At 47.9% G+C, this 17,603-nt stretch overlaps 2 protein-coding genes across 3 annotated transcripts in view; one reads left to right on the top strand and one right to left on the bottom strand.

Annotated features, from left to right (window-relative positions):
• LOC119436531 (ecotropic viral integration site 5 ortholog-like) overlaps window positions 1–17,603 on the bottom strand; it is a 241,596-nt gene that overhangs the window by 143,512 nt on the left and 80,481 nt on the right. For both annotated transcript variants that reach the window (XM_037703399.2, XM_049658398.1), the window contains one exon: window positions 9,559–9,707. The gene's annotated coding sequence lies outside the window, so the exon portion shown is untranslated. The remainder of the gene's footprint in view (window positions 1–9,558; window positions 9,708–17,603) is intronic.
• Window positions 9,848–11,938, top strand: LOC119436088 (uncharacterized). Its single transcript, XM_049658409.1, has one exon. It carries the CDS (start codon window positions 10,121–10,123, stop codon window positions 11,936–11,938), a length of 1,818 nt encoding a protein of 605 aa, XP_049514366.1. The 5' UTR covers window positions 9,848–10,120.

Raw genomic sequence — 17,603 nt, 5'->3', positions numbered from 1 at the left:
GGTTATATGTAGCTGGCAGAAGCTGCTACAGCTGGAATGGAACTGCGTCGTGGACGAAGCGCGAGAAAAAGACGGAGTCGCCTGGAGACAAGAGAGGCTGCCCCCGGCTCTTGTACTCACACCGGACGCGCACGTAACCAGAGCGCATCGGTGCCGTGTGGCAGTTCGAGGCCACGCGGCCGACAAGAAAAACCTTCCACATGGCAACGAACGCCCCTCGTGGCACTTGTACAACAAACCTTTGGAACAGGTCGCGCCTCAAGCGAAAGCAAAGTGACCCGACAAATTCAAAGAAGCTTCAATAAGGCTTCAATCAACTGGGGCTCGTTGGTATATGACATCATTCGATTTTACTGCTCAGGTTTCCGCACAAAAGACAAAAAAAAAAAAAAAAGAACGAGGACAAACAATGCTCAGTTGTTCGTTCTTTCATTTTCATTTTATTTCGGCATTATGGTACATTATAGCATGTACAAAATGCTGGGGGCACATACTAAAAGCCAGAAAAGGCTTGACGGGGTCTGTACCCGATAATTGCACTTTGACAGGGGCAACAGAAAATTTTCCTATGCGACAAGCTTACAATGCCAAAACTATACATCTGAAAAATAAAACTAACAGTGTTGAAATTAACTATAAAAACCAAATATTTACTTTTCTGCATGACATCAAAATTTATCAAAACTTGGAGAAACTTTCCAGTAGAGAATCAAAACTTGACAGCAGCATTACAGAAAACAATGCTGGTTGTTTAAAAGAGTAGGCAATGTATATGCGATCATTTGTCGGCCATAATTAGTACGGGTCCGTGGCGTAAACCAAAAAGTGATTCCGCGCGTGTCATAAACATGCACTCTTTCAGTCAAATTAGCAAGTTCTTTCAAGCACAGATTGTTTTAATGCCTTGTTTGTAGCGTGTCATTAGTAAAAAATCGTACAAGTCGTCAACAGGTATTACGTTTAGGTTTTTACAGATGGGCCTTGTGTGTGCGTTATAGGGAGCATTGACAATCAAACGGACAGCCCTTTTCTGTAATCTAGAAAGCCTCAGAATGTTGGAAATTGTGGTGATTCCCCAGACAAGGTAGCAATAGCCCAGTTTTGAAAGGAAAAGTGAATTATGCAATAACAGTTTTACTTTCTCAGGCAAAAAAAAAAAACGTGTGCGCGATAATATACCAACCGTGCGAGAAAGACCGGAACAAACAGAATCAGACTGCAAATCCCAGGACATGTTTTCATTAAAGACATTTCACAGCAGGAACCACCTCTATTTTTGATGGACCAAGAAAAAGCGCTAAATCAAAGTTGACTTTCCTGCTTTTAGCTCTAAATAAAACCGCTTTTGTTTTTGACATATTTATAGTTAGCGAGTTGTTCAAACTCCAGGTATGGAGTTTCGCGAGTACGTTGTTTGCTCTGGTTTGAATTTCCAATAAATCTGATCCTAAAAAAAAACTAGTATCGTCAGCATAAACTATAAATTGGGTATTTTCATCTATTCTTACTACGTCATTAATATATACATTAAAAAGTAGAGGCCCTAGGATGCTTCCCTGCGGTACTCCGCTGTTTAGGGATCGAAAGCTTGATTTATAGTTATTAAGTTGTAGCTGCTGCTGGCGATCACTCAAGTAGCTTTGCATAAGTGTGAAAAATGCCCCACGGAATCCGTAATGCTGTAGCATTTTTAAAAGTGTGGTATGATTAATCCGATCAAAGGCTTTTCAATAGTCGATAAATATTCCAACTATGTAAAGTTGACGCTCAAAACCCCCTAATATGATTTTTTTTTTTTTTTTAAGAAGTAACGCGGATTCCGTGGAAGGTTTTTTACTAAAGCCGAATTGAAACGGCGTTATGATACTATGGAGACTCAAAAAACTATTCATTCTTATGTGTATGAACTTTTCAATAGCTTTGGAAAAATGGGTGGTATGGAAATAGGCCTGTAGTTTGATACACTATTTTTGTCACTGCCCTTGAAAATAACGGTAACTTTAGCAACTTGTAGCTGTCTCGGGAAATCGCCAGAAGAAAAGATTAGATTGATTGCATGTGTTAGGGCTGGGGCAATGATGTCAAGCACGTACTTGACTGGTCGAATTTGTAGATCATCAGGGTCGGCGCAGTAGCTATTTTAGAGGGATAAGAACACTGCTACAACTTCTGGCTGGGAGACTGGAAACAAATACGCAGATTCACGTGTTCTCGAAGGCATATATCCCATGCATGAAGTATTATGCACATGCACTGCTTGCGACAGAGGCAAAAAAATTGTTAAAAAGGTCAGCTAGCTTACGGCCAGTGAATGTATCGTTATCTAATTTGATCTCAGTGGGGCCAGTGTTTTCTTTAGAATAACCTTCTAAGAAAGAATTCCGCCTTTTCCAGACAAGTTCCGGTTTTCCAGATACTTCGTGATTAAACAAGTTATAAAAGTATCGTTCTTTTTGTCTGCGCAAAAGGTTATTTGTTTTATTCCTATGTTTCTTAAACGCTTGTAAATCGGAGGCGCTTTTTGACCTAAGGAGCCTTTGAAACAGTGTATTTTTATCGATGATAGTCTTCAAGCATTCCGAAGTAAGCCACGGCTTTCTTGCCTTACGGGGTCGGGTCTTTTTGATGTAAGGAAAACTTACGCTGAAGGCTGTTTTAATTTTGTCTATTAGTAATTCATACGCGCGAGTAGCGTTACCACTGCTATAGATGGTCTGTAGCTAATAAAATTGAACGAAATGTCGTTCTTGTCGTTTTTTGCTGTTCTTTTGTGCGGAAACCAGCGCAGTAAACCGAATGAAGGAAGTTTCGCTTTAAACAAATAATAATATTAAAATTCCAAATGTGCCAGACCTGATCCGTGTCGATAATGACGAGCGTCACAGTCTGCACCATCACTGATGGCATTAGTATATACGTTACTACGCAGATCTGATGCGCACATGAACGCCAGGCCCGGCTTTCAATCTCGTGCACACTATATAGCGGGAAGCTGCCGCTCGGTAAGGTGAGCGGCAGTTGCTCGGCTTACCAAGCCATCTTCCAGCACGCGACGGTATACGCGCCGCACCAAACTTCCATAAAGCGCGCCACTTTTGGTCTTCAAAGAAAGACATAGGCTTATGACTGAATTGTGAGAAAAGGGAGCGACATACCGCTGAACGCGGCGGCCGGACTTGAAAAGCTGTTTTCTAATCAGTCGTCACAAGTATACGCTTCTGGTATAACAAGCGCGCCAACCTCCGGCTGAACATGGCAGCCTATATGAAGCAACCATCATATTGTCTGGGTCGAACAATTACGTCCAGGCGATCGCTTGTTGACACTTCCGTGTGGTTTCACCCATTTGACGCTCGGCTGCGAGCTCGACGACAGGCTGTGAGAGGGTGAAGCGCGTGCGCGCAAGACCCCGATCGAAGAGCGGAGTCATGCGGAACAAAAAGTGGTGTCCCATGCACTAAAGAAACTCAGAAGCGTGTACGCCCCACGAAATGATAAATACGAGAAGTACTACATACGTATTCTATAGGGGGCGTCAGTTCGCTCGTTTTTCTGCATGGCAAAATACGAGGTGTGACACAAAAGAAACGAGACTAAGTGTGTAGCTTGAAAAATGATAGGTGTTGGCGACAATTGTTTTGCTGACGTCATCCCACACACCTCCTCTATTCATGCGGCCAATTTTGACTGAACCGATAACGCTAGTTGGGAGTGCTGCGTCATTGAGTGAACACGTGCAACTGCATTCTGCCGGAAAAATGTCTGATGTAAAAACCGAACAGCGAATCATCAAGTTTCTTGGGAAACTTAAGAAATCAGCCACGGAAACATTTAAAATGCTAACCGAGGCTGATGGAGATGAAACTTTGTCTCGTGCACGTTCGTTTGAACGGCATAAGCGGTTTTCAGGGGGAAGAGACAGTGTGGATGATGAACGTGCTGGGCGCCCAAGGTCAGCGATTACAGACCAAAACAGTGCCAAAGTTCGTGATGTGATCCGTAGTGACCGAAGATTAAGTGTTCATGCAGTGGCGGAGTAGGTTAGCTTGGATAGGGAAGCTGTTCCACGCATTTTAACGGGCGAATTACACATGAGGAAAATTTGTGCAAAGGTTGTTCCAAAAGTTCTCTCCGATGATCAAAAACAGTGCCGTAAAGACGTATGTGTGGACATGTTAGAACGCATTGCAAACGAGCCAAATTTGTTGGAATCTGTTGTAACATGTGATGAGACATGGATTTTTACCTATGACTCAGAAAGTAAGCGCCAGTCAATGCAGTGGAAGTCATCCAGGATCCCCAAGACCCAAAAAAAGCACGCATGTCAAAATCAAAATTCAAGGCAATGTTAATTGTCTCCTTCGACATTAACCCGCCGCGGTTGCTCAGTGGCTATGGTGTTGGGCTGCTGAGCACGAGGTCGCGGGATCGAATCCCGGCCACGGCGGCCGCATTTCGATGGGGGCGAAATGCGAAAACACCCGTGTACTTAGATTTAGGTGCACGTTAAAGAACCCCAGGTGGCCCAAATTTCCGGAGTCCCCCACAACGGCGTGCCTCATAATCAGAACTGGTTTTGGCACGTAAAACCCCACAATTAATTTTTTTTCCTTCGACATTAATGCAATTGTAATGATTGAGTGGGTTCCCAGTGGTCAGACTGTTAATCAACACTACTACATTGAAGTACTAAAAAGACATCGTGAAAAAATTTGGGGAAAAAAATTGCCCGCCAATCCACCCTGTGAAGGTGGTTGGAAAGCGAAGCTTTTTACGCCACCCTCACGGTGCCTGCGGCGCACTTTTTTTATTGTTCTTTCCGCCGAGCCTTATATTCACGCTCTTCTTCTGCCGTCTTTACTTTCCGTGGTCTACCCATAGTGGGGTAGTCTAGAAAATGAACCGAAGCAGTTACTAGGCTGGAAGGGTTTCGAATGACGTCAACCCTCTTTCAAGCAGCTGCATAAGCTTTGCAACAGCTGCAATCTAATCTTACGGACCGCCTGTTTCCGTTGTTTGCCCGCAGCCCTTATCATCCATCATGTTGGCTCATCACTTTGAAGCTTGTTTTTGTGGTTTTTCTTGCGAAAACGAGTGCTTAGTTGTACGCTGAATGCCTGAATTCAAGTAAGCTATACTGCTATACCTGCAATTGTTAGCGGTTCGTCGGGATCGTTTTTTGATTACAACGACGGACACGACAGAACCTTTGGCTGGTAGAGGTACAAAGCTTCGCTTTAAAAAGCCACAGTTGTGGAGTGATGGATGGCTGTTGCACCAGAACAATGCTCCCGCTCACACGGCCCTATCTGTCAAGCAGTTTCTGACCAGCAAGAACATTACTGTGATGGGGCATCCTTCTTATTCACCTGATTTGGCTTCATGTGACACTTTTTTCCCTAAAGTTAAATCTTGCTTAAAGGAAACCCATTTTACCTCAGATGAAGAGGTTCAGGCAAAAACGGAGAATCTCCTGAAGAGCCTTCCAAAAACCTCGTTCTAGAACTGTTACCAGCAATGGCAGCACCGAATGCAGAAGTGTGTGAATGCTGAAGGGGACTACTTTGAAGGTGATAATGTCACGGAGAACTTATTCTGTAAGTACAATAATTTATTGGACCAGTCTAGCTTTTTTTTTGTCACACCTCAAAACTGTGCTCAGCTGATAAGCACGCGAGCCGAAACACGGTCCTCACGCACAACGAAATTGCGCCAAACTGAAAACATGCCCAGTGCCTGGCGTATCGTTTAGAAATGAAATAAGAATCCGTTATTTAGCTCGTGTTTCGTATACACGCAGCGTCAAGTTCTATACTGATTACTTCATTTGATTATAACGAGCGTATGCGTTTACTTCAAATAGCTTCGCGAGCACGTGACCTTAAGAAAAGCAATCTTAAAGAAATTGGGGAGGAGGGTGAGTGAGCTAGAACGAGGTCAAGAATTTTGAATTATAAATCATAGCGCAAGCAAATTTTGGAACCTTCGTGAAATTCGCCAAGACTTTCCACAGTATGCCGATACTTCTTCCGAGCGAAACAGAACAGAGGAAAGGCAGGGCGGTTAACCAGGCGCACGTCTTTTTGGCACTTCTTAAACAGCCACAGAAAACGAAGCTCTTTCACCCTCTTTGCGAGGGCGGCTGTCTGGCTGAATAACCTGGACATATCCCACACGGCTCATCGCATTAAATATAGCTAACCAACAAGTGTACGCAGCAGCGTATCTCAACAACCCTGCCCAAAAGCTATCTATCGCTTGACTTTGACAGCTATCTTCTCATTGCCTGTGCAATTCCTTATTATTATTATTATTATTATTATTATTATTATTATTATTATTATTATTATTATTATTATTATTATTATTATTATTATTATTTATAGCAGCGTTTACATAAATGCGGCAGTAGTGCATCAAATTCCTTAGCGCATAATCGCAACATTATGCGACCGCACTTACACGTGGCGCATCACTCTTCGTTCGAATGAAGCAAGCCGGGACCAGTTCCCGAGAAGTGCGCTTCTCCGGTAAGTCAAGGAAAGCACACGGCAGCTACAGCCGGCTCGCTTTTCCTCTCTCCCTCGATGCGATGCACCAGCGTCATGCACCGCGTGGGATGACTAGGTCCTACCGCACAAAATAGCAGGATAGCAGGTCCTACCACACAAAAACATCAAAGGCATCATGAAATACGAAAACACACACAAAATCGCACTGGCAGTGCCGCATAGGGATGAAGTGCTTAAGACGCCTGTAGGCCAAACATCGCTCGAAACCATGCTCGAAACGCTCAAGATCATGCAAGCGAAGGGTTCGAGGAAGTGGTTCGGATCGCAGCTTCATGCAACTCCTCACGAACGCCTTCCAGTCGTCTCCTCTCTCTCGCCCATATCTTTTCCCAGGAGCTCCAGAAAGAATAAAACTACTGCGCCCCCAATCCACATATACGAACAGCCAGCTTCATATGTTACGGCGCGACCTCCGCTACTTCAAATACTGCGAGCGAATCTCGCACCGGAGGAGAAACAAAGAGAACGGCCGAAGTGGGCGGTGAAGCCAGAGGTTTCGCTCCGCACGGCTGCTCCCAAAAAGAGCGTCTTCTTCGCGGCGCCAAGATGCCATGCACCGCAGGCGCGCCATCTTGTTCTGCGTAATAAGCGCCGCGGCAGCGCGAAACAGGTGGCGATGATTAACTCGTCTCTTTCCAGGAAGCTCCTTCCTCACAACGTCGTTGCGAAGGGAAGATAATAAGGCTACCGTCTTGCCAAAACGGGAACAGGATAGCTATACGACAGCAAAACTATGCGCCAGAAAAGAGCAAGCAAGGGCAATCGCGCTGACGGGAAAGCCGCGCGCGTCTTCAATCGTTCTGCGGCACGCAGGGCCGCCGTCTTCGTGCGAACAGGACGGGGCGCGTATATACAGTACGCGCGCACGCGCACGCACTGCGCGCGGTCGGCGCGCTCACCAGCAAAAACAGGCTTCACGCGTATAAACACGCGATCTGCGTGCAAAAACAAAACCATCGCAAGGAGCGAAAGGTCGCGCCGTCTGACGACGAACTTACGCAAAGCACACGGAATGGCAGTAATTGCACTCTGGTCAACCTGAAACAGAAAACTTGCTTTTTTCACGTGTACACTAAGACGAGGCCACGAAGCACATCACAATCCACACGAGCAGTAGTGCGTGACGGTGTATTATAGATGCGAATAGTGCATGGTGAAGCGCATGACTCCGAAGATAAAACGTCTGCCCGAGACGTAACTGAGTCTTGCCGTTGCGTCCAAAAGGCTGGAGCGAATTACGATCAAGTATACGAGCAGTCACAACAGCTTGATGACATTTGACTGTATACGTCAGGAAGCAAATAAGCTCCAAACCCGCTATATACCGTCGTCAACTTCCTAAACGAGGCCTTTTCCTCAACGCAAAAAAAAAAAAAAAAAGCGCGAGCTCCAGAGGGAAAGGCTTTTGGGGATAAAATACTTCAAGCAAGTTCAGACGCAGTGTCTTATAGACGAGATAGAGTCTTGCCAACTTCACCAGAAGTTGAGCCGTCGTTCATTACCTACAGCTGAGAAGCATCGTAGAGCAATTTTCTCAGCCAGCATCCACATAAGACGCGAGCTATTGCGTAGCTATAACATAACACTGTAAGTCAACTGTTGCCACTGGAACAAACCAATGTCTGATGTCTCTCCTTGAGGAACGATGTAGTACGTTCAAACTGGAGCTGCTGCCTCTTGAGACACTAACTATATATACGAATGCAACCCTGGCGATGTTTTCTGGTTTTAGCCCGCGTTCACGAACTTGCGCGCCTTTCGCATATGCACCGCATGCAGTACGCGAAAACGCTGAGTACATGAATACGTGAATGCATACATGAATAGTTTATTTAAAGAGGCGGGAGGTGCTCTTAAAAGGACATATACTTGCTCGATGAGTAACATCTACGCGCGAATGGTGCAGACCTCATCGAGCGGGTAAGTTGTGCACCAAGACAACAGCCTGGTTGCCACTATAAACTTCGTCGAACCGTTCTTAATTGACTTTTTAGATAATTTAGAGGCAGTGATTCTCGTTTGTAAGGGTCGAAAAGACCTGTGATACCAGAAGAAATGTGTAAAGATAAGAGATAAAAAAAAAGCGAAAGCATCAGTAATAGAAGCGATGCCTAAGATACACGCTTGAAAGCACATGATATATAGTCAGTCTTGACCTTAACGTGCTTTATGTTTGTTTATTTGTGTTTGTTCGTATGCTTTTGCTTATCTTTTAACAAACTTCGACTAAAAGCTGGCACACTCATCGGTATCACGTTTGCTTTTGCTAGAAGAAAATAAAAGAGGTTTATCACAAGAGACGACAATCGCTGGCGGCCGTGCCGTGCCCAATTTCTTCGAAAACGAAGTAAAGCAGCTGCAACTGAGGCTTAGCTCAGATGGCGCAACGGCAGTGCACTAATCGTACCTCGAAAAAAAAAAATTATAAAAGAAAACAGCCCGCCGAGCCACGCCGGGCGGCTATACGGCCGTGAAATATTCCAACGAAACCGTCCTAAACGTTAGTTGTACAACTGCTGCAGCATAACAAGTATTATTATTATTATTATTATTATTATTATTATTATTATTATTATTATTATTATTATTATTATTATTATTATTATTATTAAAGGTCAGCTACCACGTCGTGGTTTATGCAGCCGCGAGTAAATCCGTAAGCTATCGTGATCAGTTAGCATAACCCACAAGAGGCTAGCTGAGGCTTATGGATACAGGTGACAATCGTACACGATAATAGAACAAAGAAACTCACTGCAGGGTACTAGCTGGTATCGCAAAATAAGAAAAAAGATGAAGAAAAAGGAAAGGGAAGGCTAGCCAGCAGTTGCAGTTGCACTAACTGCCAGCTGCACGCCACGCCGATGTCGTGTTGTCCGCAGTTGTATAGGTGTAGTGGGCGCGACAGCCTGTGGCTATATAGGTGCGTACGCATCCCCAGCGCCTGGAGCGAAAGCGCGCGAGAACACACAAGCACGCTACTCACGGTGCTTCCTGGCGGCTCGCAGGCACGTGAACGCAGAACCGAAGGGGCGACAGCAGCCTAGGGGCCGAGCGCCGTCATCTCGGCCCAACGGCGCCACACAGCTGCATATAAGGCCGCTCACGTTCAGGAGGGCGGGATGCCCCTGCACGCTATGGGAAGGCAGAAGAAAATGATATTGAAGATTACATGAGCCGCAACTGGTGACGCGAGTGAAGAGAGCATGTATGAATGGCCGCGGCATTCCTCGTCAAAATCAGGATGGAAGGAAGTACATAACCTTTTCTTGTGGATTTCAGAGACGCCACCAGGGGGCGAACCGGAGCGAACGTACCTCGCATGAGCTCCGTGAACAACCAATTTTGGTGGCGTGCAAACTACGTTCCGACCAAAATTCCTACGGTGTCAGGTCCCTGAAGCTACAGGCTCTCGCTGGACACCAGTTTCATCATCATCGGCCCACCGGGAGGGCCATTACGGCCCAAAACCCGTTCGGGCACACCGAACGACAGCCAGCCCTAACCAAGACTACGGCATCATCGCCTCGCCGCGCCGCAGCTGCACGATGCCGGACGACGCGGAGCCCCAAGGCCGCACCGAGGGCGGGTCAACCACCCCACCGACCCACCGGGTAAGCTCTTTTCAAGGCATGGACGTCGTTGAAGTAGAGGGAGAAGCTATTGCACCTGAAGAAGTAACTAAAGAAGCGGGCTGGCTCACCAGCCACCGCAATAGGAGTCGTAGAGCTATAGAGCAGTTCAGCATAATGGCTGATGAAACAAGCAAAACAACTGGCACTGGCGAAGCGCGTTCTGGTGCGTGCCAGAGCGCAGCGCGTACCACCAAGAAACCGAAGCCGCCGCGACAGCCACAACTTCCAAGGGAAGATATAAAGATCATCGTACGGCCCCGCGACGGGCTAAATGTCTCAAAACTAAGTGATGCGCAAATTCGAGATGAAGTATTGCGAGCCGCAGCAGTACCGATTGCAGAGGCGGAAGATGACATATATCGCTCCTGCGTGGAAAAAAATGTCATAGTAATCAGCACTCCGCGAATGGCAAATGCTGAGAAATACAACCGCATCAGGGAACTCCAAATTGGAGACACGCACTACGAAGCCACAGCCTACGCCGCCCCACCGGCAGACACCTACAAAGGCGTAATCCACAACATTCCGGACTACGACACTGCGGAGGACATCACCAAAAGTCTCATCTACAAGAAGAACCCCACCATCCTGCAGGCCCGTCGCATGGGCAACACCAACTCAGCCATCATCATCTTTGAAGGCCCAAATGTACCCTTCTACGTCTATTACAGAGGCGCCGAGTACCGCTGCTACCTCCACAAGAAAAAAGTCGAAAGGTGCGGAGCCTGCGGCCGGATCGGTCATCGCGCGGACGTGTGCCCTACCCCCGACAAGAAACAGTGCAAAGACTGTGGTGCCCAAAACCCTGCGGACAATCACAGCTGCAACCCTAAGTGCGCGCTGTGCGGTAAAGATCACCCCACGGGAGACAAGAGCTGCCAGAGACGCTTTCAGACGCCTTTCCTCATCAAACAGCGCCAGTGGGAAAAACAGCGACAACAACAACAACAAACCTTGCACAACCACAGCGGCGGCGGCGGCAGAGACCCATCGTTGCCACGTCAAGCAGACAAGCAGACAACGGCAGCCCAACGCCCATCCCGATCAAAATCGAGGGACACTGCTGCCGATCGCAAGGCATCCAGATCAAGATCCCCATCGGGACATAGACCCCAAGCTAAACAAGAAAGCAAGACTTCAACCAATAACAACAAGGTGAGCTGGGCAAATGTAGTCTCCCAGTCCGAACCCACTAAGATAGAAAACCCCACGCTCCCCTCTTCTCACGACAGCGAGCTAACTAAAATCAAACAAATGCTCGAAATTCTACTAACAGAGAATAAGGCCCTCAAGGCCGAGGTAGCCCAACTGAAGGCGACACCGCCGAAAGAAGTTGTACCCGCAGAACCAGAAACTGTCCATATAGAGATAGATGCACCTCCGGCAGTTGCAGAACCTACCACACAATACGCGCAGCCAGATTCCGATACAGAGAGCCTACCCGCGAAGCGCAGAGCGGTAGAACAATCCCCTCCTTCCCAAGGGACAACCGCCCACTCTGGCACCTCTAAGCGTAACATCAGGGAAGAGACGATCATAGAGGAAATCACCAGGGCCATTGATATCAAATTCGAGATAATGCATAAAACATTCCACACCATGATAACAAACCTTGCCGAAAGTTATAATGCCAGAATCGCGGTCCTCGAAAACGCCCAACAAAGGCCTAGCGTAGGGCCCATTAAAGTAACTAAGCCTTACAACCGCCCGACCAACGATGGCCTGGAATAGCGGTAAAAGCGCTATGTACGTCATATGGCAATGGAACTGCCGGGGATTCCGCCGCAAGCGAGGGAATCTCCAGCAGTTCCTACAAACTAAGGATTCCGAAGCTCCAGACATAATTGCCCTCCAAGAGACGGGGGGTCAGGCCAAATTATCAGGCTATGCGTCCTTCTGCTCCGATGTATCGGGCACAGGCAAAGCGCCAATCGCTACGCTAATCAAACGAAACATACCGGCACTCATACACGAGACCGGCATTGTGTGCGTAGAACACGTCCTAGTGGAAATTATTCCTACGGCAAAGCGAGGAACTGGCAGCCTGTTTGTGCTCAACGTATACAGCAAGCCTAAACAGCAACACAGATTCCTCAATCTATTCCGGAAAGCAGCACACATTGCAAACAAACAACCACTTGTCATACTAGGCGACTTCAATGCACACTCATCGGCATGGGGCTATCGCACCGATAACCGCAAAGGCCGTCAATTGTGGCTAGACGCGCAGCAGGAGCAACTCACGCTGCTCACAGATCCGACACAACCCACGCGCACAGGAAATAGCGTCTGCGTGGACACTACACCAGACCTAACCTTCACCAAAAACGTGTCAGGCGCCACATGGTTCAACACGCAAGAAAACTTGGGAAGTGACCACTTCATAGTGGCCACCAAAATCCGAACGGGACCCGCCAAACCTATCGGCAAACGAATCCACATCACGGACTGGGACAATTTTAGGCAACTACAAACAAACAAAAACGAACCTGCCGTTCCTGAGATTATAGACATTAAGGCATGGGTCGACAACTTACAACAAACCGTTAAGCAGGCGACCATAACCATACCAGAAGAAGCTAATATCCAGGCGGCAGATGCCAAGCTCCTCCACATGTGGGAAGCAAAAGCTAGCTTGGAAAGACGACTAAAACAACAGAAACTGAATAGATCCCTGCGCAAACGCATATCGATCTTAAACAAACAAATTGAGGAATATGCTCACCAGCTAACCCGCCAAAACTGGCACAGTGCATGTGATGGAATGGAAGCGCAAATAGGCATGGCCAAAACATGGCGCATACTTAGATGTCTACTCGATCCCGAGAGCAGTAAAACTATGCAGGGGCATAATCTCAGCAAAATAATCCATAATTACCCGGGATCAGACACAGACTTAATTAACGAACTCAAGAATCTATACATCGGAAACCATTCCAAAATGCCCTTACCCGCATACACGGGAGATCCAAACCCAATAATCGACGAACCAATCACGGAAGCTGAAGTCCGTGAGGCCATACACGGTCTACGAACGCACTCCGCTCCGGGTCCGGACGGCGTAACAAACAAAACTATACGGAACCTGGACGATGACTCCATAGAAGCACTAACTAAGTATCTGAATAAGTGTTGGGAGACTGGCCACATCCCTCAACAGTGGAAGGAAGCTAAAATTGTGATGATACCAAAGCCGGGCAAGAGGTTGCAGCTACAGAACCTAAGACCCATCTCGCTCACCTCCTGCCTAGGGAAACTTCTGGAACACATCATCCTTACTCGCCTAAACAAACACATGGAAGCGCACGACCTGTACCCTCACACGATGATTGGATTCAGACCCAAGCTTTCCACGCAGGACATTATGCTTCAGATTAAGCACCAAATAATAGACGGTGATCAGAGCTCAGAACTTGATACCCGGGCCATTCTTGGCCTTGATCTAACCAAAGCCTTCGACAATGTTCATCACGAAGCCATCCTAACCCAGATAAACAAACTAGGAGTTGGCTCCAGAGCATACAATTATATAAAAGACTTTCTTACAGACAGGACAGCCACAATCACCGTCGGTGGGGTAACCTCGGAGAGCATTTCGCTCGGGAATCGAGGGACACCCCAGGGCTCGGTCCTGTCTCCCTACCTCTTCAACATGGCCATGCTAGAATTACCAAGCAAGCTAGCTAAAATCCCTAAACTACAGCATAGCTTATATGCAGACGACGTGACACTCTGGGTAACCGGAGGGAGTGACGGAGAAATCCAAGAAACTTTGCAAAGCGCGATCGAAGTCGTCACAGAATACGTAACACCTAAAGGACTCTCCTGCTCCCCGCAAAAGTCCGAGTTACTTCTGTATAGACCCACTTGCAGAGGCAGGAAAACTGTCACCACACCCCCTCAAATCATGCTCAAAGCTAACGACCAGGACATCCCAATAGTTCCGAGCATCAGGATCCTTGGACTCAGAATACAGGCAAATGGACACAACAACGAAGTGATAAAGGCACTAGACTCGCACGTACATCAAACAACAAGACTCATTTCGCGCATCGCCAATAGACACCACGGCATGAAAGAAACTAATTTACTCAGATTGGTACAGGCTTTTGTCATAAGCAGAATAGTGTACGCTAGCCCATTCCTGCAACTAAAGAATGATGAACGCTCCAAAATTAACCTCATGATCAGGCGAGCATACAAGCAGGCTCTACACCTACCAATTACGACCGCAAACGAAAAGTTTGAGGCTCTAGGAGTACACAATACTCTTGACGAGCTCATGGAAGCCCAACGAATTGCCCAACTGGAGAGACTCTCGCGTTCTCCGACGGGGCGACACATTCTCCAATCACTCGGGATTACATACAACACCCAATTCGGACCAAAGCGGGACATTCCCACAGAGTTAAGAAAACACATACACGTTCCACCATTACCTAAGAACACTCACCCTCTGCATAACCAAGAGCGCAGGCAGGAAAGAGCCAAATCCTTACAAAAACGCTTTGCAAACTCTCAGGACGTGGCCTATGTAGACGCAGCCGAGTATCGTGACCGAGACGTTATGACAGCGGCTGTACTAGATCAGCAAAATCAAATCATCGCTGCAAGCTCAGTTATTACAACCTCGCCGGAGGTCGGGGAGGAGGTCGCAATCGCCTTGGCGTGCGCTTCCTCCGCAGCCAAATTCATAGTCAGCGACTCAAAGACAGCTATACGAAATTTCGCGAAAGGGCGCATTTCGCCTGAAGCCCTCAAAATTCTGGCTAGGGTACCCGAGACCCGGCGCAGATGGACGCAACTGGTTTGGGCACCGGCGCACTCCGGTCTTCCGGGAAACGAAGCTGCTCACAGTGCGGCGCGAGAACTGGCAATCCGCGGCCGCACGACAACCTCTTGCGAGGAGCAGTTCGAATCCCTCCGCCATTCAGGCAGGGACCGGATGGTATCCTACAAGGAAATTCTACAATTCTACCGCCAGGGCAGGAGGCATTACCCTGCCGCTCGCAAAAATTTAGATAAAAAGCAATCGGTTACCTGGCGCCTTTTACAGACGCACACTTTCCCAAACCCAGTGACGTACAGTCACCTCTATCCTGGGCTATATACCGCAGATTGCAAATTATGCGCTGGTAGAGCCGATCTTCATCACATCATGTGGGCATGTCCCCTGATAAGGTACAAAAAACCCACTAGCTTATTGCCTCCCCTTCCCATCACTACCCTAGAGCAGTGGGAGACTGCACTGCTCAGCTCAGACCTGGATCTCCAACTCCGGGTCGTCCAGATGGCCGAAGACGCCGCCAAAGCACAAGGCCTGGCCGCCGCCTGAGGAAGAAGAGGAGGGGCCCTCCCACTCCCCTCCTCCCTAAACTCCATCTCGGACAAAATAAAGTTTATACTACTACTACTGTGGATTTCAGCGCGCATATGCACAATCGACGAGCGCATAAAAGACAGAAACACGGATACGTGCGAAACAGCGAAGCGTACAACGAAACATTGCTACTGCAAAGTTGAGACGAGCGAAATCGTGTCTATTTCGTTTAGGTGCGTTCTCCGTTAATCGTTACCGGTTATAAGAGCTTTTACGTTATCTAGATCGGTGAAAGGACGTCGACACAACCACACAGGCCACCTCCCGATCACCTCATCGTGATCACCAATTGTGTAGATACAGGCCACGCCGCCGACAGAACCTCACTACTGTAGCAGGCGCTTTTCTGTCTCTGCGAATTCCAAGCTACTTTGTGGGAGACGCCGCTCCCATAACTACGGCGATGGATGTGCAGTCACCTGGAGGGGTGCCGGGTCCTTCCACGTCAACAGCGGCCGCGCCCAGGAAGCGGTCTAGTCACCCGAGTGACACTGACAGCGAGGACACTGTGATCTACTCAGCGACCAGTGATGATACCTCGGATGACAGTGACTTCGTGCCCGTAGCAAAGCGCAAAGCAAAGAGAAGACTCATCAGGACATCTCCTTCCGCAAGTAAGGCTACTGTGATCCCGACGCGAAAGTCATCGGAGCACACAATTTTATTCGTGCCTGTGGATGCGAGCGACAATATAAACCGGCTCAACCGTCAGGCTACATCTGTGGCGCTAGAGGCCCTTGCTCCGGGCCAGATCAAAGATGTTAGAATCAACGCCCGTAAGAACATTCTCGCTATAGATGTCGCGGACCGCAGCGCGCTAGACGTTTTGAGTAACGTCATTGTGCTGGAGAACATCAACGTACGCTGCTTCAAACAAGATGAACCTACCTCTACGGCCGGTGTTGTATATGATGTAGACAATTCCATAAGCGATGCCGACCTGCCTATACTCATCAAGCCGGCGACAGAGGGAATTGCCATATTGCAAGCCCGTCGACTAGGGAAATCGAACTGCGTGAAGCTAACTTTCAAAGGAGACAGCCTACCATCACACGTCAAGGTCGGTCACTTTCGACAAGTAGTACGACCTTTTGTGCCAAAGCCGCTTCAGTGCCGGAAGTGTCAAAGGATAGGGCACGTTAGTGCAGTTTGCACAAAGACAGCCGTGTGCTCACGATGCTCTGGGTTACACAGCTCCGACGCCTGTCGTGCAGAAAACCAAAAGTGCGCCAATTGCCAAGGCTCTCACGACGCATCTTCCAAGAATTGCCCACGTGTGAAAAAGGAGATGAAAGTCTTGAAGCAAATGGTCAGGGATGGTTCGTCGCACAGGGAGGCTGCCGCTAGGGTGCGACGCCGGCGTTCACATCGCCGGAGATCTTCGAGGAAACCTACTGCTATTGCTAAGGATGCACCGCGTCCGCCGACAGTCCACATACTTCCACAGACAACTAGCAATACTAGCAGCGAGGATCCTACGCAGAAAACTTCGAATGTCATTGCCTCACGCGAGGAGTGGCCTCCGTTGCCGAGGCTAGACCAACCAGCGGAGAAGCTACATGACGCACGCTCGCCGAATCATGCTTCACCTTCGGACAGCCGCCAAGAAGACGACAAACAAGTTGTCACCATGATGAGGGCCCTTATGAACACGTTCCGTGTTCTCCTGACGTCCATACACACTCCGGCGGCTCGAGGTGCGCTTCAGATACTGGATGCGCTGAATCCGGTACTGACCAGTCTTGAGAAGCACCATGGCTGCTCCTCGGCACTCGTTCCTTAAACAAGTCAAGGAAGCGTCTATCTTCCAGTGGAATGCCCGTGGCCTTAAATCCCGCATTTCGGACTTTCGTCCCTTTGTTTTTAAGAACAAATTTCCAATCATAGTTATTTGTGAGCCAAACATTGAGAGCGCGATCCGTTTATCAGGATATGAAGCTTTCATGTCTGACACCTGTAGCGACCGCAGCAAAGTCATCGTCTATGTCAGATGTGATTTCACTTATGTTTTACACC

Source organism: Dermacentor silvarum, chromosome 1, assembly GCF_013339745.2.
Source record: "Dermacentor silvarum isolate Dsil-2018 chromosome 1, BIME_Dsil_1.4, whole genome shotgun sequence".
Classification (NCBI taxonomy): Eukaryota; Metazoa; Arthropoda; class Arachnida; order Ixodida; family Ixodidae; genus Dermacentor; species Dermacentor silvarum.
Note: the sequence above shows the minus strand (reverse complement) of the source record. Positions and strands in the feature narration are given on the sequence as shown.

Bases quoted from the DNA above. Each gene is read 5' to 3' on its own strand.
- LOC119436088 (XM_049658409.1), top strand. From the start codon at position 10,121: ATGCCGGACGACGCGGAGCCCCAAGGCCGCACCGAGGGCGGGTCAACC.